The sequence below is a fragment of the Pagrus major genome, chromosome 2 (assembly GCF_040436345.1).
Source record: "Pagrus major chromosome 2, Pma_NU_1.0".
In the NCBI taxonomy this organism is placed as follows: domain Eukaryota; kingdom Metazoa; phylum Chordata; class Actinopteri; order Spariformes; family Sparidae; genus Pagrus; species Pagrus major.
In genome coordinates, this window is record NC_133216.1 from 4,300,033 (window position 1) to 4,323,230 (window position 23,198).

At 42.7% G+C, this 23,198-nt stretch overlaps 1 protein-coding gene across 2 annotated transcripts in view; it reads right to left on the bottom strand.

Moving 5' to 3' along the window:
* LOC141016699 (RNA-binding protein Nova-1-like) overlaps nucleotides 1-23,198 on the bottom strand; it is a 77,005-nt gene that overhangs the window by 46,627 nt on the left and 7,180 nt on the right. For both annotated transcript variants that reach the window (XM_073491228.1, XM_073491221.1), the window contains one exon: nucleotides 10,504-10,647. In XM_073491228.1, the coding sequence (XP_073347329.1) occupies nucleotides 10,504-10,647 (144 nt within the window). The remainder of the gene's footprint in view (nucleotides 1-10,503; nucleotides 10,648-23,198) is intronic.

The window sequence follows — 23,198 nt, forward strand, 5'->3', positions numbered from 1 at the left end:
AGATCCAGTGAATTTGCAGGATTGAATACAGTGACAATATAGAATAATTAAAATTTCACTGTTAAAGACAATATATCACATTTTTTGTGTCCACCGTAAATAAAAAAAGGAAAATGTTTTGAATATCTGATGTTAAAATCTGATTTTGTTACACGTGTCAGCAAGCAAACACAATTTTCTTTTGGTTTTCTGGTGGATGAACTTCATGTTTGTGCAGTCATGGTGTCTATCTCTGCTCATGTTAACTATCCAGTTCTTCTTTTATTTATTCCAAATAAACTGGAGCCATAAAAATCACAACATTTGCTGCCTGCCAGAGCTTTCTCCCCCGAGGAGGTCTATGAAACACTGAGCTCTTAAAGCTTTCATGAGCTGAGTTGATCAGGGCAGTTTGCAGGATGTTTATCTAAGTTAAAAATTTTGATTAGTTCTTTAAAAGTCATGATTAGTTTACTGATCACTGTCACTATTCAACTTTATAAAGATGAGGATGATGTCATGTCTGTTTAACAGTGCAAATAAGATTCAGGTTTCTCAGCAAGTAAAAACACACACTCACACACTCAGACCCGCAGTGGTGATCAATGGTGATTATCCCAAGGGTGTGTGTGTGTGTGTGTGTGTGTGTGTGAGTGAGTGTGCAATATGCGAGAGATGAGAGCCAGTGAAAGTGTTTGAGAGGGTTTATGACAGTCGTATTTCACCAGCAGACTGCATTATCCTAACACTTCCCAAGGACACACACACACACACATACACTCTCACTTTTACTCACACACACACTCACTCAGACACAGGCTGAACATCAGATAGAAAGACGAACATAAGCAGTCACACACACACGCACACACACACACTCGAATAAGCAAGAGGTCAGGATCTTGCACACACACACTGAGTGCAGCATTGATCTGCGGGCTGGCCGGCCATATTCCTGCTGTTCTATTTACGACTGGCCTCGCTGGGACCCTCAGCACTCTCTTATTAAAAGTCTAAACATGAAGCCAGCTAATGGAGAGAGAGAGAGAGAGAGAGAGAGAGCACTGAGGTGAAGGGAAACTTCTTCATTTCTGCTGATTTGAATCCTGTAGTGTCCCGTAGACAAAGACAGAAGGGAAAGTAAAGGAAATCAGGTGGGTGTACCCTGACGCCCTGTCCTCCGTGTGGCAGATGTGCAGCAGATTGATTAGTCATGCCTGTCTGCAGGCAGCAGGGGACTGACTGATGTGGGGGGGGGGGGGGGGGGGGTCACTGTGTGGAGGAGGAAGGTCAAGAAGGCCCAAAGAAACTGCTCTGCATCTGTTGACACTACACCTGTCGTGTCTAGCATGTCACTGACTCACATGTTCAGGCTGCAGACAATCTGAGCATGACATCAGATTTACATTCGACAAAGGTAGAGACAGAAATACTTTGTTTAAAACCATGAATCTACTATTTCCACCTGGATACTGCAGAGACACATTTAGCCTCCCATTTTGTTTGTTTTCATTTTTGTCCAGCGGCCACTTTGTAGTACGTGTATTTTGACATTTATATGTAAATTAATAGAATATATAATATAATAATAATATAAACAGCTTTCAGTGTACAAAAACATAATACACTATATTAACCCATATAGGTATAGTGTATACTGTACAGCAACTTGTTTCTGTTGCTCCCTGTGCATCAAAGGTTGGTGGTTTGAGTCTGACTTTGAGTTGGTTAACAGAGCTGTATGTCAGTGTGGTATTAATGCTCATTCTGCATGAGTTCATGTCGGAGAACATCCGTAACCCCGCCACGGTTCAGGGTTCGGCTCCCACCGGGGCCTCCGAACACAGAAACACACTCAGAGAGGCACTTAAGAGGGAAGCAACAAGCTCCCACCACTTTTAATTTGACCTTTTCAACTACAGAGGAAGAAAGACTTCATCACTGAAGGTTGTCATTCAACAGCAGATATTCAGATCCAAGATATGGCCGTTTTTCAAGGTCTTGATGAAACAAAGACGTGTCTGATTTGATCTCAAATTCTGTTTAACTAAGTGGTGCATAAACCTTGTCTCATTTTTAATTACTATATCAAATAAAAGATCATATCACAAAAAATAAGACGGATAATATCAGCAACTGACTGCTTACTTTCCTGCGAAACAAAACCTGATTGTGATTTTCTCATTTTTTTTCGCGACTGATCTCTTTATTTTATAAAAAGCTGCTGTCATCATTGTCAAAAACTCTCACGGTGGAGAGTCCAACCTCCTCTTTAAAAGCTGCTGCTGTACCAATCTAAATAACATTTCTTCCTCACAGACATGGAGGCCTGAGAGAGTGATGGAAGTGTTATATCTGCAGTCTGCCTGTCTCTGAGTGCCTGCCGGGATATGATGGTCTGTCTGTCTGTGAGCCTGCGTGGCACTGACTGGTACTGAGGCATTACTCAACCGCTGCTGGCTGACGTCACACACACACACACACACACACACACACACACACACACACACACACACACACACACACACACACACAAATATAAAAAAATGCTGCTGTTGTCAATGTTTCATCACTGCTTCTTCAGCTTCAGTCCCATCTGTTTTACCATCCTCTGCACCATCAATTCACTGCAAATAACAAGAATTTATTGATTCTTTTATTAGAGTTTTGAAACGATTACTCGAGCAAGGAGCCCGAGGTGTGCTCAGTGTAAACACTATCATCTTTTTCGGACTCAAATATCGTTAATAAAGTAACAACACAAACACAGCGAGGGGTTTAAATTTAGGCTGAGCTCAGACCAGCTGCGACGCTCGAGCTCAGCCAGACCGCAAACACGTTAACTGGCGTCAATTTGCCGCCAATAATTTGACAAATTCCGACGGAACCAAAGTAGGAATCTAATTTAGTGGAAATCATCTCGTTATAACTGATAAACTGCAGGCATTTGTAATGAATAAGTCGCCTAATGAAGAGGGGAAATGGCTAACAAACAGGAAATTCATTACAGTTGCATATTTGTGTGTGTGTGTGTGTGTGTGTGTGTGTGTGTGTGTGTGTGTGTGTGTGTGACATGTAATATTGCAGTTTTCCATCTCTCAGTCTGAGAGCTTAGAGCCCCATAAGAGGCTTAGGGGCGCTGAAATCAGTGATGTTGTTAAAGGCCAGGGGCAGCGTGTGTGTTTGTGTGTGTGTGTGTGTGTGTGAGTCAGGTGTGTGTTAGTATGAGAGTTCATGTGGCCTTTTACGCCAGATGTGTGCTGGTTTTGTGTGTGTGTGTGTGTGTGCAGATGGGATATTTAATACTGAAAACCGCAATCATGGCGTGGGATTAAAGACAAAGCTCTAAAATGGAGGAACGCCGTGACAGAGGACAGCCAGAGGAGACAGAGAGCGAGAGAGACAGACTGTGGAGGAAGAAGACGAGAGGAAGAAAGTGTACAAAAAGAGCAAAAGAGGATTGAGAGAGAGAGTGATGGAGGTAAGGATGCAACCAGCAGCCATCACACATAAGCCTGTTTTAAGCCTTAACATTATTATTTCCCATGTGGCCAAAAGTATGTGGACAAGTTTGATATATTTGTCAAACTTAAGTGTCCATATACTTTTGGCCATATAGTTCAGTACACCATCACGTGACAGACTAATCATCAACTGACCACCGGGTTCAATTATTTTCACATGTGGAGCTTCAGTGTTTTTCAGCTGCTAATGAGAAACTAACCGGCTCCGTCTCCTCTGAACGTGAGTCAGATCAGAACATGTGACCTTCATCACTGGCGTCTCATTAACCAACAGATTCAGTTTAAACTGGGCTCATCGAAATGGCTTATATGTGGTGGTGAAGTCACCGCTGCAGGAATGTGTCCGGCTGTTGGAGGGTAACAGGCACAAATAGATGCTGATATTATTGTCCACACACACACTGAGAGCAGAGGATGAAGTGTGCAGACTCTAATGATGATGATGGCACGTCTCTTTGTTTCAGATCACAGTGCAACATTTTCTTCTGTGTTTGCTTTAATTAAGGTTCACACGGCAGAGAGGGAAGTGAAGTTTGAGACTCACTCATTTCACAACGGACACTTTCACTGGATGTTTTGGGAGCTTGTCATCCGATGAGGTCAGAGAGTCGTAAAACAAGTTTAGTTACAGTTTTAGCTCAGCAGGAACAGCTCAGGGCTTCAGACTTATGGATTTTCATGCATAAATACATATATTTTACACACTCCGAGTACAAATTATATCTTAAGAAAAAATAACGTTTTCATTTGAATGTTGGTTCTTTTTAGTCAGATTTTCCTGCATTGTCATATTCCTTCAAATAAAACTAAATGACAGACTTTTTTTTTACTCTACTTCTCTCCAAACATGACTGGTAGAAAGAAATCGTTAAAAATTTTCAGTGTATCCAGTAAAAAAAAAAACACACAGCAGAGCAATCCTTCATCTCTCCAGTATCAGTAACAGTTTGTAAGAACTCTCACATTATTATCTCAGCGTCTGTCTGCTGTAACACTCAGCGAGTCGCTCACCCCCGAGGCTCTGAAACTGAACTGTAGCCATAAAACTGCGACAGGACAGAAGAAGGAAACTTTGACGACATCAATACCAATTCATTTCCAGCTTTGAGTTCGTCTTTATGGCTGTGCCTCGGTGTCCGAGCGGAGGTCAATACCCCAACGGCGAGCAGGAGAAGACGAGGGAAGCGGGTCGATTCTAATTATAAAACAGGTGTCGTGAATGAATATTTTATGTTGGACCACAGCGGCTGTTTGTTCTGCTCACAAACTGATGAACCAACAGATGCACGAGTTTCATCTCTCTCAACTCATTTTGAAAATATTAGAAATGAGTGAGCATTTTATTTGATTCTTCTGTTTACCTTTAAAGAAATTAAAGTTGCATTTATTCACGACCAAATGACCTAAAAAATTATCCCTTTGTCTGTAATACACAGAGATAGTTAGGGCTGGGTTTAAATATTCATTTGAATGATCCAGTATCGATAGATCTTTTAATATGCAGTCTTCCTTTTCCTTTGGATGCACGTCAGCGTCCAACATTAACATCTGCCAAGCACCAAATGTGGTAGATTTTCCTTTTAGCAAGTAAATCTCTGAAGATTATCGGCCACACTGACGGATGAATGTTTGTACCAAAACAGTCACGTGATTAAAAACTATACTGAGTCTCTTCTGTGCCGCTTCTGTCGTCTGCTGTCCGTCTGCGTCAGACTTTCACACTTCATGGTGCATTCAAGTGCGCCTGCTAAACTCTAACGGCCACAAAGCTCGTTTAAAACGGGAACGTTTCTTTCTTTTTCTTATTTTCCTTTGAGGACATACATCAGCCTACATCTGTCGTTGGTTTCTTGTTCTTAGCCGACAGCATTTTTAATAATTGATACCTAAATCATAACAATATCCCATTACTTTTTCAAACCACAAATCTCCCAAATCATACAATTCAATTCTTAAATCATGTTAACATGAATATCTTTTAATAATGCACCAGGTTAGAGGATTCCTGGCACAATTTACAGCTTTAGTTCTCTCTGAATCTCATATTGTAACTGAAATATCCCAAAACGAATCCACATTAAATTGGGATCGAAGTCATTGGTGACACCAGGCTGTAGCGGTGACACAGCTTGTCTTTTGTAACACAGATTTGTCTGTCATTTTTCAGTCATTTTTATGCTCTTACACCTAAATGGAAAGGGGTTTTTGTTTGTTGTTGTTGTTTTTTTAACTGTCTAGATGATTGCAGCTCTGCAGATGGAGCATTGTCATAAAAAAAACTGTCACGTCCTTTTGTATCCAGTTTGTCCACAGAGAGGGAGAGAGAGAGAGAGAGAGAGAGAGAGAGAGAGAGAGAGAGAGAGAGAGGGAGACAAGGAGAGAGAGAGAAACAAATAGAAAGAGAGAGCGAGACAGGGAGAAGCTATATTTGGAAGCGGCACTGCCTTGTACTGTATGGGTATGTAATAAATCTGTTGTGCCATAATAGTGAATGGTAGGTCGTACAGCGCTCTGTGTGTGTATGTGCGTGCGTGTGTGTGTGTGTGTGCGTGAGGATGAATGGTGGCCTGTCTCGTCCCCCCGTACTGCTGCTCCTTGCTAATTGGTCGTCGGCTTAAGTGCTGCTGCTGCACTATTCTCCAGATAGATGGGATGGAGGGAGAGTCGGAGGGAGGGGAGAGGAAGGACGGAGAGGAAGGAAAAGAGAGGGAGGAGGAGGTGAAGGAATAATGCGACGGGGAGAGGGAGGGAGGGATGATTGATGGGTGAGATGGAGCTGGATCGAAGGATGCATGAATAAAGAGAGGAGGAAGGTCTGAGAGAAGCAGACGGAGGAGAAGAGGGATGGAGGGAGAGGAGTGTGATATATGGGTGGAGGAATGTAGGCTGGAGAAGGAGAAGAGGGTGAGACAAGGTCGTGTGTGTTTCTGGCTCAGATTCTGACTTTCTTCAGGATTTTTCTGACCCGATTCTCTAAAATCTGTTGGGTCAGTATATATGAATAAATCAATACCTGTAACAATCTGTGTTCTTCCCTCTTCTTCCTCTTCATCTGTTGGAAATGTGTCCTCACAGCTGTTTGCATCCTGTTATGTTGATTTTCTTTGTCTCGTCGCTGCTCATTGGATTCTCTATTTTTAGCCTCATGTTGTGTTATTCTTTTGTTTCTTCACGCAGCGTCCTCTCTTGTCACACTAAGTTTGCCACTGTAGCCACTAAATTCCCCACAGGGGACAATTATGTTCCACATATTTAGTGCAAAATGATGGGATTTTGTTTTTATCTTAAGCTCATCTTTAGACAGTTCTGTCCTGCAGGATCCAGCTTGAGATTTTGCCAATTTTCTGTCCTTAAAATGCTGCCAAACACTGTTAAAGTTTTGTGATAAAGAATGTCTGTTCAAGAGCCAGAGGTGCTTTTATTTTGGGTTAAAATGATGATCTCATTTTGGAAAGAAACTCACATTTTGTAGCGTCTGTGTTGAAATATTAGATTTTCTTCTTACTGGGTCTCATCTAGTTTTGGCTCAGTACAACTCTCGCACCATGGGATCTTTAACTGGGTTATTATTATTCTTTTAGCCTCCAAACAAGCATGCTTTATACGAGAATGCATCCAACAAATCTATGCACAGCTTTTATTTTGAAAAGAGGAAGTTAAAAGTGTTTTTTTTTTTTTGTTTTGTCTTAACTTCCATTAAGATAAAGTGCATTAAGATAAATATCCCAAAACTCCAATGACCTCTGCCAGGTTTCCGATGACAGCTGGGATGTGTGTGTGTGTGTGTGTGTGTGTGTATGTGAGTGCATGTGGGGGGAGTAGAGGGGGGGGGGAAGGGGGAAGGGAAGGAGGACGACTAATGTCTTCCGAGGACCGAGAGGAGAGGAATGAGACGCTTTGGCCAAGACACAGCAGTAACTCTCTACTCTGTTCATTAGACTGGCCCTGTTATTCCTAACACACACACACACACACACACACACACACACACACACACACACACACACACACACACACACACACACACACAGACGGGCCCTTGCAGCAGGTGGGCCTTTTGATTTGTCACCCAGGAAGAACCGTGTCTCATTTGCATACAGATGCCCCCTTCAGTGCTTAGGAAGGGTGCACATACACACACACACACACACACAGACACACACACACACACACACACACACACACACTGCTCCTTCAGTCCTTCCCTCTAGACGGGGCCCATACAACCCTCTCTTTCTTTCTTTTTTCTTTCTTTCTCTCACTTGTCTCCCTTCCTCCCCTCTTTCTCGGCTTTGCAGTGATTTTGGCGAACAAACCCCAGGAGATTGGAAACCATGTCTTTTTGTGTGCGTGTGTGTGTGTTAATGTGTATATGTGTGTGTGTGTGTGGATATTCTTGCAGATTTATACGCACTTCCTCTGCAGCACCGTAGAAACTTTCTATGGATTTATGTGCTCTTATAAGTAACTGTTTCTATCATATCATTGTGTTCGAGTTCCTTTGCATGTGTGTGTGTGTGTGTGTGTGTGTGCGCGCATGTGTGTGTGTGTGTGTGTGTGTGTGCACGTGTGCATCTTGGAGGCTCTCGCACCTTGCATCTGTTGTAGCTGGCAGAGCTTTCAGGAGTCTCATGTGCCGGTGTCAAACAACGGCGGCTTGTTTGCAGACCCCAACACTGCACTGATACACACATTCACACACTCTCGAACACACACACACACACACACACACACACACACACACACACACACACACACACCGAGACAACAAGAATGAGAGCTGAATTTCAATCCAAATAAATACCAGACCACGGAGGGGTTTAAAGTAGAGGAAAGAAAGAGTAAATGCAGCTGGGCTGAACAGAGGACAGGATGATGTCCAACGAAGCTTCACAGGAAAATAATTCACAATATTTAATGGCTGTTATTTCCAAATGACATCATGTTTCAGACAGCCAAAACTGTAGTATGTTTCATTTAATTTAAATTAAAAAAAAATCTTTTATTCAACTTCATTCGTCTCTAGAGAGTCCGGCAGAACAACGATGTTACACAGATCGACACATTTTGTGAAGTGTCATAAATATGTGATTGTAAAAACACTTTCTCTCTCTTCTCCCTCATTAAACGAGTCACTCAGCAGCTCTCTGAGTCCCTTTGCGCCCAGAAACCACCTTGAATTTCCAACATGAATTCCAGGCTGAAGCTCTGAAACATATTTCAGAGCGGCACACTGTGTGTCCGACAAGTCTCTAGCAGAGCTGGGGAAACCTCATGCTGTGATTGGCTCGGGGGCAGCGATTACATCAGAGACTCCGCAGGCGCTACGACAACACTGGAGAGTCGCTGGGAGTTTAACTGGAGGTGGGATTGTTTAGTGCGACTGCTGACGCCTTGTTTTAAAAATGAGCATGTGACTGTAATTTTATCTCTGAAGGATATTTCACCGCTCACAGGAACCCTGGAGGTTGTGAATATTATCTCAGAGAGAAGAGTCGTAGCGTCGTAGTAATAGATTTAGGTCACATAAATATGTTTCACCATTCTGAATCACTCTGCCACCTGCCAACATATGAAGGCACTTAAATCAGGACACATCACTGTTTTTCCACTTGGTTTGAGGCTCTACAAGTGGAGTCAGACCACAGAAAGACACATGTTCTGTTTCACCTGATATCCTTCTGGAAAGGCTGTTTGTCTGGATGAATTTGTGTCGTTACAAACAAGTTAATCTGTGGTGAAACCCTGAAAAACCTTCACGCTGACAACAACCACTCCTGGAAACTACAGCACGAATAATGATTTAATGGTTGTGTTCGGGCAACTCTAAGCAGTTGGTTGAGGTTAGGAAAAGACTGTGGTCTTGGTTAAATATTGAGAAAGTCAACAGTGACTTGCAGCAGCGGGGATGTGTTGGGTTTTTTCAGTGTTTAACCAAACCACCATCTTTCCCCCAAGCTCACCAGGAGTTATAGTAGCCTAACCCTCATCCATCCAAAGCTCTTCCTGACTACGGCTGTGATTTATAAAGATGTCAAGAGCTTGTCTCAGGATAAAGCCAAAAAATACATGACATTTTCTTTAAAACACATTTATCCAAGTACATAATAAATGTATTTTTATAGCAGGGCGGAGTTGCATTCGCAGCACTTTCACACGTGTTTGGTTAGAAACATCATGGACCCTGCGCGACATGTAATCTGTTCTACAGCTCAAATAAACAACCAAAACCTCTGACTAACAGCAGGCACACACACACACACACACACACACACACACACACACACACACACACACACACACACACACACACACACACACACACACACAAACACACACACACACACACACACACACACACACACACAAAACCACAGCCTCCCCCTCCTCACCGCCAGAGTCACATGTCACATCAGGGCAGAATTAAGAGTTTAGATAAATACAATTTCACCTCTGATCCTGTAATCCTGATCTCTGGTGGACTGTGTGTGTGTGTGTGTGTGTGTGTGTGTGTGTGTGTGTGTTATAACATTATTACATTACAAACTGATGGATGAAAACTGAGATAATGAAATGTTTCCTTAATGGTTCAAAACACTTCACATCTCTTCATCCCGACACACTCGCTCCATCCTTCACTTTCCTTCAAAGGATGGATGGAAACAAATGCTCTCCACCCATCAATCCATCCACAAACTCCTTCTAACACTTCGACACTGTTAAAAAGGATATTTGTGATGCATCTAGCATTTCTTGTGCAAATATTTTGACATTTGACTGTATATATTTTGTTATTTGTTGTGTCTAATTGGCCAAATATGAATTACATGTGTCAGACAGTGTCATCATTTCTTTTTGAGGATGCCTAAAAAAGATAAAAATCTAAAACAGTAAATTTAACAGTGTAGAAGTGTCTGAGGATGATGTTTTCCTTCACTTGTCTAACCCTGTCATCCCTCCATCCGAGGCAGCAGTGGTGGTGGTGCTTGTGGTGTCTTACCGGGGTAGAAGTCTTTGGATTTGGACAGTTTGATGGTGGCTCCGGTCTCTTTCTGCAGCTGGACGATGGTCTGACCTCCCTTCCCGATGATGGACCCCGCCGCATAGCTGGGAATCAAAACCTTCAGGAAGTACTCGCCTTCCTCTGCAGCAGGAAACAGGAAACAGGAAGTCAGAGAGAGAGCTACTGTGGTTTGTGTTGTTATTACTTCAAATAACACTGGAAGGGAAAAATATTACAAAGTGCATCATCAGTCTGTTTGAACCTTTGCCCTCATGCCTGCCGTGTTTCTATATTTTCTCCTGCATTCATGGCGATTTTTAGTACATTTTGCAAATGTTGCTAGAGTTGGCAAAATACAAAAAATAATCTCTCATCCAATACAGGGATCATCTTGTTGGAATGAGTGTAAACTGTGAAGTGGAAGCAAAGTGTTTGTCAGTAATCACAGTCTGACAGAACAGATGCGAGCTGGTGCCGCATCACTACGCCAAAGCAGAATAATTTGTCTCCATCCGTCTCCCCCTCCTCTGTTGCCTCTCAACCAACCATCCAAGGCTACCCGAAGCTGCATAAATCCACCCAATCACATCAAACGATGACTGATATCCATGACAACTAATTATTTCCATAATCAGATGATTCCCTGTCGGCGTTATCTCTCCCCTTTCTCTGCACGTCCATTTGTGCGAGCCTCTAAACACTCTCTCCAGATTGGTCTGATCTAATTTCAGCGTCGAGCCCGAGGAATCTGGTCCTCGTCACCGCCTCGGCACGATGGGGAGGGAGCCAAGGAATATGCCGCTCGTCGTCGGTTTTGTTATTAAAGCTAATCAGATTCAACCGACGCTTGTGGATGCTCGCGAGTGCATAACACCACATGCCTGCCATGACACACACACATGCACTCATTAACATGTGCAGATCAGCTCACATAAACAAACAGAAAGCAGACGAGCACACATTCAGATATTTCCGTCATGCTAACGTGGAGCTGCACCTGCACTGAGGAGTATACTGTAAACTCTGAGTATGAAAGGAAGATGTCGTCTGTTTCATGCGTCCTCTTGTTTTGTTTTGAATTTTTTCAGCGCAGATCTCAGCTAATCGTCCTGATGGGATAAAGATGTCTTTGAGTGTTGTCACGAGCAGAAACTGAAGTCAGATTTTAATGGAAAAATAAGTTTTGTTTGATGAACCTGATGGAGGAGAAGGAGCAGCCGTTCCTTCATGAACTCATGAAACACTGCAGCCTCTTCAGTGGCCTCAAGCTGCAAAATATGATGCTCTACCTGCCCCTGAAGCGTCAGTTTAGCAGGTGAACAGCTCAGCGGTCAAGCAATATTGTGGTTGTCTCGACTGTTTTAACTGGACAAGCCAAAAAGCCAGTGATGAGCCAGCTTTCACAAAATGCAGCGGCCATAGTGTTGATCAAGGGAGGTAAACATGTTCTCCGTTGGCTCTCTGTTCTCTGTTGTCGGAGAAAATGTTGTATTTGCATGTGAAGTGATTACAGGTGTGTCGCCTGACTTAATAAGGTTTGACATTTTCAAGTGAATGTTTGTCGTTTAGCAGCCTCTCCTCCTCCGAGGAACAAACTGCTCCAGTTTTTGTTTGAAATCACCAACAGAAGAAAGCCAAAAGGTCATTTTAATCATTCCGGGTTCATTCGGCGCCGCGACACATTTAGCAGCTTTGCTCAGTGACACGCTGACCTGAAGCAAGACGGGGACCTTTTGGTTGCAGCCTGCTGCTTTCTTTGACAATGCAGTGAAAGAGAGGACTGAGTGAACCTCACAGGCCACTGTAGTTCTCTGCCCGTCTCTTTCAGGAGGAACGCCGACCCGCCCGTCGGTACAGAATCACAATAACAGATATGGAGGCGTCGTGTCAGAGGTGCACCAGCACTGATGTATGTACGTGTGCCTGGAGAGATAAGAAAGCCTCCCCTGCTCTTGTTTCCATGGCAACGATAACAACAAGCTGTGGGTCAACTAAAACATAGCAACACCTCCGACTCACTTCCTCATTCCTGTGCCTTTAAAGGGCTGTTTCAGCTAAATACCTCTGCTGAACAAGATTGTTGGTTGTTTTTCAAACTGAAGCCCAGTTACAGATTATAACAGTCACAACACCTGATATAAATAAATGCACTTAGTTGTTGTATCTTTCTAAATTTGATGCTGCAAATTCAAATTTCAAGTACCCGCGTTTCGTCACTCCTCGCCGTCTCATACAGACGTACATGCTACCTTTTAGCATCTGTAGAGAGTTTGTCAGGGATGGATGAGTAAAACACAGGACTTTCACTCAAAACACTGCTGTTTGTGCTCTGTTGACTTGCATGTGCCCGGGACAGGACGGCGCCACAGCAGGCTATTAGAACCGCCCAGAACATCACTGGTACCATCTACAGAGCATCAGTGATATCAGTGGGGTGAGATGTCTGCACAGAGCCCGAAGGATACTAAAAGACAACACCCGCCCAGCCACAGTCTGTTCACCCTGCTGCTGTCTGACAAGAGACTCACTTTAAAGCCTTAAATCTCGAACAAAACTACGATTGGTTTTAATCAATTTATGACTTTGTAGCTTTGGACCAACCTAACGTCATCATTCATGATTCAAAATGAAATTTGACTCTGCTTTGAGAAGAACAGCTTGCAAGAACTCATCACTGGAGAAGAAATCCATAATCTCTGCAACCTTCACGTCAGCAATATTTTTTGGAAAGGAGACTTTATTTTTCAACATTAACTCTTCTTCTCTGAGGTTGTTTATCTAATAACAGCAGCTCCTCACACAGACTCTAACATGGTTTTAAATTGCAGCTGATTCAATGCGTCTCAGCTTCCCTCCCTGGCAGCATTCTTCATATTTGATAATCCAGGACACATAACCTCAGGAGGCAGATTAAAATAGGATTATTATTACAGGGGCACACTTTCTCAGAAGGGCGAGGCACCTTGTAACACCACCGTTCTCTGTCGGCTACGCAACTGGAGACACTGAACTGTAAAAACACACATGCATACAAAATATCCTGCTCTAACTGTGAGGTGGGCAGAGCAGGTACAACTAGAGAGGAGATTTATGATCCCTGTAGGTGCACTGAATATTATTTAATGCCTCTAGAAAGCTATAACTCCCATTAAATCACACTTAAGTTGCAGGAAAAAGGAGCTGAGGTGTTTGTGACACCTCGCTATGAATAAATTTAATCAGTGAATGGTCCTACACAAACACACGTGTTATCAGGTGTGTTATTGTGGCTAATTTTTTATAAACTAATTGAAATAATTGCACTTTTCCACCTGAGCAAAGTACAATTATTAGCAATTATTTAGCAAAGAGATGCTGGGAGATGGCTAAGATTACAAAAGTAAGAGAATCATAAAGAACGAGTCTGTACAAACCTAAAGGAGTCCTGAGAAAGTCTCGGGCAAGTGGAAACACCTGTTTGGGTTCAATCGGGGTGTGTACAGGCTTTAAATATCTGACACACAGTGGCTGACCAAGGTCTGCTGAAACTTGAATCCCTCCTCTGACTCTTCTGCCCACCTTACGGCGCCTCAAAATCCCTCAAACCTTCCTTCAAGATCACTGACGATGCTATCAGACCTCTTGAACAAATGATTTTAAAGACCCTAAACACTCATCTTGCTTATTTTGAATGATTAGATTAGCCCGGTTCTGCAGACTGTGTGGTTCTGCACGGACTGGACTCAACTCAGATTATTCCACATTTACATCACGTGAAATCTACCTTTCCACATGTGAAATTCACCTTTTCACATGTGGAAACCACAATTTCACACAAAAATGTAAAATTTTCTGAAGGGATTGGCTTTTTTTTTCCACATATAGATAAAATATTTATATTTTCACATGTGAATTACAGACATTCACATGATTAGCTTTTTTTCACATGTGGTTTAGAATTTCCACAAAACATCATATCACATGAAATCAGCTGAAATTTGCTTCTTCACATGTGAATTCAACATTTCCATGTTTTCACGTGCAATCAGCTATTTCAGCAGGTGAACGACAATTTGAATATGTAAAAAATAAAATCATTTCACACGTGATCGGCTTTTATGAATCAAAACTTTGCCGTCAGAAATTCACATTTTTCACATTTGAATTTCACACATTCACATGTGATTGGCTTTTTTTTTTCACATGTGAAATAAAATGTCCAGATGTGTAAATCCCCAACTCAACAATTTAATCATCATGAGGGTTAAAACACCGAACTGACAGTATAAGACTAGATTTGTTTAGCAGCACTTTTGGTTTACTGTTGGTAATATTAAAGATTTCAGAAAGGTATGTAATGTCTTTGTGAAGTTTAATTAAATTTAGCAGCAGCCCGTATGATTCATTTCTTGTAAATGAACTGCAGAACAACTTTGAGTATTCGACACTGGGACACTGCAGACTTGGCTACATGTTGGAGAGATAGGTGTGGTTTCTTGCTTCCATTTCTTCTACATGTTTATAAAGGGAGTGCAGTAGTAAGATGTTCAAAGTGCTAAGTACTGGGTGGGCTCTGTTCTCATCTCCGAGTGTTCAGCCAACTCAAAGCATGAGCACACATACAGGAAACCTGACACTCCCCGGCCCTTCCTCAGCTCTGTAGTGATGAAATACAAACTGCAGGGAGCTGCGATGTGGATGCAGAGGAGAGAAAAAACAAGCTAACCTCAGTTTAAACACTTTTTAATTAGTCAAAGAAGGTTCAGCCTCTTTTGTCGTGTTAACCGAAAAACCCCTCGCGTGCGTTAGAAATCGAGCTGCTTTCAGATTTTGTGTTAAATTAAAGGCTCCTCCTCGCTGACGTCTTCACTGGAGCTCCCACTGGATTTTTCCAAAATGAAAACACCTCCATGATGACAATCTTCTCTCCTCTTTCCTTTCCTCTTCTTCTTCCTCCTTAGGTCCTACCATGCTACACATCTATTCATCTTCCTCTCATCTTCCTGCTTTCATCAATCTGCTCCATAACAATCTAATTTATTTAACTTTAGCTAGTTAGCAAGATTACGAAGCTTCATGATATTAACTGGATTTCAGTTGAATATTAGCTGAAGAAAGTTATGTGTTGGTTGATTTATGCACGTTTGTTGAATGTACCTCTTCTTTCAGTTATTTTTAGCAGCTTGTTTGCAGCAGACTTACTTCTCCTGTAAACCTTGAGTTTGAGATGGATGTGGCATATTGTGGGGGCAGCCTCGGGCACTTCGAGTCAAATTTAAGCTGCACTGCGGCACGTCGCGAACCTGTTTCGGTTTCGTGATGAAAAACATTACTTAATTTCAGAACAGGCTCCAAATTCTTATCTTGAAAGTGCGAGCATGGTGAGTAACTCTTGTCTGCTTTTATATTTTCATTTTAGTCACAAAAACCTTATCTTGGGACCCTCAGGCGAGCTGGCTCTCCATAATTGGCCTCGTAGTAACAATAATGATGTAATGTTTACTGTGCTGATACGCTCACAGCAGCACTTTGTTTTTAAGCTTGAAAGAATGCCACATGGTTTCAGCCTAAAACTGTCTTCTGTCCACTCCAACTCTTTTCTCTCCTTTCTTCTCCTCTCACATCCTCCTCTTATTTCCTCTCGTTTTGCCTCCTTTCCTCTCGCTCCTCGTCACCTTCCATTTCTTCCTCTCCTCTCCTCTCCTCAGTGTGCTGCAGTGACCCACTTTGAGTACGAAGCCTTGGACTGACCTGCTTTAGATAGAGGCTAGCTAATTATAACCAGCCCGTATTAATGAGGCAGGGGAATTGGTAAATACGAAACACACGCACACGCATGCACACACAAATACAAAAGCGTGTCTGCAGCGAAAAGCAGCTACAAGCGCACAAACACCTCTTTTCCCCAAACAGAGCGCTTCCGACGTCTCATAAACAAGCCTACACACCTTGGCGACGTGACTCATCATGTATATAAAAGGATGTAATGAGTGAGTCACGTTCGTCACTTGTATCCGTTGCATGGTAACACTCGAACGTGTTACCATGGCGAGCATTAAAAGATGTATTTATATACGCAGCGTTAATCCTGTCCTAAGATATACAAAATTTTAATTACACTAAAAAACGACTCAAAACTTTTTAAGAAAGATCCTGAAAGCTTCACCTGTGACCTCGTGCATCCTGTGACAACAGACTGACTGTCTGAATCTTTTTATTTTCGATCCTGATAATAAATTATTTCTCATATAGACGGGCACACTGACCATTTCTACGCTAAGAATGCATAAAAAAACAAGCAACAATCCCCTTTAAACATCTCTGTATCATTAAACAGCACCGCGGAGCTCCAGTGTTGAGTCTGTTGACGGGGTTATGTAACAGATTGAATTTCACTTTCGAAATAAGCTTTTAGCAGGTCTGATAACTGCCATGACTCAATTTTCATAAATATAAACTAACTTCCGCACATTAAAAAAAAAAAAAGAGCTTGAAAACTGTGCTGCACTATCTGCCTCCTCCTCCCACACTGCACTTTGCTGGATGACACTGTTTACAGGGAAGATTTATCAACATTCCTCAACTTTTATCAGTTTATGTGCTCTTTTTAAAAGCCTCTGACATATAACAGTCCACAGAGTGGTGCATCTTTCTGTTGAGCTCTTTCTGTTTTTAAAGTAAAAGCTCTTAGCGTGCCACATTAAAGAGCCTTTCATACAAACACATTAGCACAGACTAAAGCCTGCTCTTTACTTAAGTATGTGATGTTTTGTGTACTTTATAGGACAGCTTGGTACAAACTGGTTTACTGAAAATGCCTCATAAATCAATGTGATCCTCCCAATAAAACGTTTGTTTTGATGTCGTAAACAGAGTTTAAAAGTCAAGAGTTTCGTGAGTCTGCATGGTCACACTGCAGCCCGATAACCACAGTAAATGTCAGAACTGTACGTTCAGCAATTCACAGATATGTTTAAACTCTACCTTTCAATTTAATGTCGTGACAACACTGTGGTTAAAGGTGCAACATGTAAGATTTAGGCAGCAGTACCCACTAACTGCTGCTAACTGTAGCTAGTTGGCAAATTAGCTAAATTAACCATCTAGATAGCAGTCGTATTCGCTGACTATCACCTCTTGAGGTACAACCTTGCTAGGTGCTAGCTGGTTAGCATGCTAACTGCACCACCATACATTGACATTTTCAATATCAAAACTGCTATTTTGTTACAGTCTGTTGAAAAAAAAAAGGTCATGTTTTGGGTCAAACTACCTGTTTTTGTCACAAGAAAGACAGCAGCAAAATGTCCCAACGTCTCACTAAAAGATACTCGCTTTTGTCGGCAGCAAAATGATGGCAACGGTCTCAGACAGCGCCAATTGTTTAGCCACCCTCCACCAACAAATGACAGTCATCTGACTTCATCATCATTTTACTGTGCTGCTGAAATGTTGATATGACTCATACGATATGTAGATGTTCAACATATCCATGATTTGCAGAAACAAACAATGCCAACATTTTCTTCTGGCGACTGAGCTGCATGCTTTTAATTCATGAATTTTCAACATGACACATCGTTGCTGTCTGGAGCGAAGCTGCTTCTTCTTTGAGATATCTCGTTCAATATTTCACCCCAGTCGTTACCACATCACCGCTGCTGTGGAGAACACAAAGGTAAATCCTAATTTGGTGAAATTATCCTGCCACTCATCTCACTGCCGTCACCCTGTGCTGACACCCGGTGTGAACCCCGCCCACAAACAGCACAGTCAGGTTACATTCTTACCAAAGTTTTAGGAAAGCCATGCCACATTTATCTAGCTGTCACAGTTGCAAATTCTAATTATGTGTAATTATACCCCACGCTCCCTTCAGCGTGTCATCCCACATCCCAGGGGTGCAGGTGATACTCATGCTTGCCGATCTACCCGAGCATAATAAGCAGCCTGAGGCTCTGCTAGCCTCGTCTGACCCCTCAGTGTCGACACCAACCTCAAAATCCGATGGAGGCCACGTAAAGCTCACCCACCTCATATTCACTCTCACTGCTGAGAAAATTAAAAAGTGATGGTAAAAAATGTCTCCACTCGTGGGTGTTTGAGCAAAATGTCTTCGGGTGAGCTGAAATAATTAATTCTTGGGGGAAAAAAAAGAAGATGACCATAAAAAGTTCTGGCAATGCTGGTTTAGTTTTACAGGCATCCAGCAACAAACGCTCATTAGTTCTCTGAGGTCACAAACGTGGTAGTCAAACCATAATTTCACCTACAGGCTGTTAAAATAACACAAACAGCCCGCTGCGTTTCAGCGGAGGAACCTGGTGTCTCAGCATGCCGTCAGACTCATTGTTCTCCGCTACTATTTTCTGCACTAGTTAATATGAAGCATCATCAAACATCCCGCCGTCTCAGCCCCCCGTGTGCAGACTCTTTCATGCTGACAACATAATGAGCATGTAAACTTTCAGTCCAAATAAGAACAAGAAAAACACCATAATTACAGATGTGGTGATTGTTACTGATTACTTCTTAATGTTTTAGCTGTCAGGCAGCACACAGGGAGGATTCTGTGGGGTTTCTAAAGGATGCACAACACTTCAGGACCCAGCGATGACCTTAATGTCATATAGAGAGCAGCAGCAGCTGCTGTAAGTGAAGGTCTCAGTGTGCTTCATATAAATGTCTTAAAACCCCTTTCCAGCAGTGGAATCACCGCGGGGACGTGTCGGACAAATCTTTGTAACTTTCCAAAAAGAAAACAAACGTAATTGGCTCGGTGTGCAGACGTGTGAGGGTTTGAACTTTTCCCTCAAGGTCTCTGGTTTCATTCAGACACTGTCACTTTTCATGTGAATGACTCAAGTACAACACCATGAATGCCTCAGAGAATAGAGCTGCAACAATTAGTCAATCGAAAGAAAATTATTTGACGGTTACTCTGGTAATTGATTATTAGTTTCAGTCTTTTTTTCAAGGAAAAATGTCAAACATTTGCTGCTTCCAGCTTCTTGAATGTGAGGAAACATTGCTTTTCTTTGTCATTTACGAGTATGTGTTTTGGGCTCTAGGAACTTGTGATGAGCATTTTTTACATTTTAAAGACGATGAAATGATTCATCAATTTATCGTTAGCAAATTATGAGCTGATTAATCTGTAATCAAAAGAAAAAGAAAAAAGGGTTAGGAGGTCTTGTCCTGCTGCACTGATTCATTTTCATATTCTGTAAGTTATTCGAAGCTGCCTTAAAACTGATGCTAATAATAACAAAGTAATTGTAATAATAACAATGTAATTGTATCTGTATTGTACTCGTCATTATTTTCCATTAAAATTTAATAACAAAGAGTGGACTTTTCCTCTCGTAGTTTCGATCACGCCCACAACACAAACCACAAACACACTGAGACAGAAAATTACAACTTCAAACCACCAGCAACTACAGTACAGAGTAAGTAATAGTGTGTGTGTGTGTGTGTGTGTGTGTGTGTGTGTGTGTGTGTGTGTGTGTCTGTGGATGGTGTGTCTGCAGCTGAGTAACTACAGGGTTCCCTACTGGTTGCTGCGATGAGGTCTTTGTTTTCATTACTCTGAGCAACACACTCAGACAAATCCCTGCCGTTACAACACACACAGGAAGTCCACACATTTCCTTTGACAAAAAACTTTTTTTCTGTCTGTTTTATAAAGGGCGTGTGTGTGTGTGTGTGTGTGTGTGTGTGTGTGTGTGTTGGCCAACGCACCACTCCCAGACAGTTTGTCATGAGGGAAACTAGCAGCACAAGCATGCTTGGTGTTTCCACTTTCCATCCTGCTGTGTGTTTGTAATTTTCACAAGTTCATCAAACTGTACAAAAACTGTCTGTGCGTGTGTGGGTCATGAAGGGGGTTTAGAGACGCAGAGGTCGCTCACAATAAATAATAAATTGTCCTCCACCGCTACATAACTGGATGAGTAAACAGTCCAATCTGTTGCTAAGGCCCCTGCGGACTCGTCAGGCCCAGAATAGGCTCTCCATGCTGGGGGATTGGAGGCTCAAATCCTGGGATCTGGTGTCCACAGGCCTGCAGGGGCAGGGCAGGGCGGGTGGGCTGAAGATCACAAATCCTACCGTGCATACTGTTACTTTTCCTCACACGCTTCACTCTGACATCACAACCATAAACCTAAAGTCACTTCTTCATGGCAAAAACTGCTCTGGGAAAATGCTCTGAGTACACTGAGGTTTGAAGAGTTGTAGTACTCTCTGCAGTTTTTTCTGCAGAGCCCTCCAAAATTGTTTTAAAATATTTGTGGTATTGCCTTCGACTCCCAAAGCACTCAGCACTGTCACAGCGACACTATGTTTTAATGAAAAGAGAGTGTGTAGAGAGCTGAATGCTTCCTGACCATGGGTGTTAGAAACCCAGATTTTACAGTCGTCTAGCTGTCGTCAAGAATTCAGAGAACTGTGGTTACATAAGTAACTACTTAGCGTTTTAATTAGGCGTGCAGCAATTAACCAAACTCACTGTTAACCACGGTTTAAAACGTCACGGTTTGTAACTGTGAAGGCTCAGCTACACCGAGTGTTTCTCACTTTTCTCTCTCTCAAAAAGGGACATTATCAGACGTTGCTTGTCTATGTACAACAGTTGTACAGTGAGTGAAATGCTGCCACATATTAAATGAGATGCTTTCAATTTCTCTCATTTTTAGCAGAATAAAACTGCTCTAATGACCTCATTTTCTGTTCATTTTATTTCTGTTATTTGGTTACTGTATTATTTCTGTTTCAAAAGACAGCAACTGTTAAAAACCAAAAGCCATCAAAGAAATGTTGCGGGGACAAAATATAATTAAACCTCTAATTATAAATGCTCATGTGATTTTATACAGTCGTGACGCTGTGAAATAAATCAACGCCTTATAATCTTGACACCAGAATGTTTCTATTATCGTATCATCCAAATCTATAATTGTTGCATCCCTAATCTGAACAGAGATCCAGAGACTGAGACGAGCACTCGCTGAATGTGGTTGAGAAGTGCAGCAGTGTGAACACAGCCTCAGCTGGGGGGGGCAGGGGGGCTCTGACCTCTGGGGACTTGGAAAATATTCATCTCCCCTAAGCAGGGAGAGTTAAGGGGGGCAGGCTTTGTCTAACACACCCCCTCCAGTCCCCTGCTCTTTTGTTGGGAGGTAGCATTCACACACACACACATGCACGCACACACACACACACACACACACACACACACACACAAACATGTAAAGCTCTCCAGCAGTGAGGCTCTGACCAGCTGTCTTCGTTCTGAAAGATGGCCGCCGTCACTCATAAACACAGAGAGCTCGCAGGAGGAAATATCTCCGATGTTATGGCTCTCTCCTCTGCAGCGTCTGAATGTTTCACTTTCCCCCCACGACGTTCATTCAATTTAGATTTGACATTTCAGGCGGTGACTTTCAGCGTGCAGACGGAGCTCCAATTTGTTAATCAGCTGATTCAGAAGCTGCCAGCAGTCGCCATAAGGCCCTGAAACATTCCTGTGACGGTTTAAATAATCAAATATTTGGAGAGTTAAAGAGAGAAGGTGGTTATATACAGCCCAATAACTTTCTGTTATTGCTGCAGGATTGAACTTCTAAATGTTCCCTAAATTGAGACGACAGTACGACTTAATCACTGACGAGTGTGTTCTTAAAAAACAGCTTCGTCCCTCTTGAAGGTATCGAGATGACTCATAACACCGGCAGCATCTAATGCTGGGTTTTGTTTTCATGCCAGCAATCATTTTCTCAGAGATGCTGTGTTTTTAAAATGGAGGACATTTAAATTTGAACATGACACTGAAAAATAAAAAAGTGGATCCTGTTACTTTAAAACATATTGCAGCAAACATCAGAATTAATTATTGAATTTCTAAAGCATGATTTAGAGAGCGGGTCACCTCACAGTGCAGAAATGTGGAACAGAATAGAAAACAGACGAGGTAATACGTCCATCTGTTTATCACAAATAGAAACCCAGCAGAATAATCTGACAGAAAAACAACAACCTACAGGAATTCAGTTTAAATAGAGGTTTAGGATGAGCCAATCAAATGCCTCCATACTGAAACGCTCCCGATCATCGGGGCGTCTGCATAGAAATGGAAGCAGACGCGGTGGCTACGCTAACAAAGATAACCGAAGCAGCCGCCTCCTTTCTCTCCCTTCAGTGTGTGTGTGTGAAACCCGGCGTGTATTGTTCATGGACCGAGGCTATTTCAGAGGAGGGGGCCCTTCCAGTCGTCCTCGCTGCATCGGCCCTTTCATCGCTCCCTTATCCATATTCATCGCCGCCCAGCTCTCCTCACCTATCAGCGACCAGCTAGCTGTGAACGGCGTCTCGCTCCACCAATCGCGCGCCTCCCTTTGTGGGAACGTTCCCACCTCTCATCCCCTTCACCCCACCCTGTACAATGGCTTCTTTTTTTTTTTACTTTGACGCAGTGGCTTGAAAAAAAAAAAGAGGTAGAGGAGAGGGTGGAGGAGGAGGAGAAGGAGAGTCGCAGCTACCACGGGCAGAGTCCTGCCGACGGCGGCGGCTGCAAATCGATCGACAGCCCTCGGACACGGTTGCCGAGCAAGCGTCGTCAATGGCAGCCCGCGATTGATGAAGGGGGTGGGTGGAGGACGAAATGATGGGAGGACGAGGGTGAAGGAGGACAGGAGGAGGGCGCAGTCGTG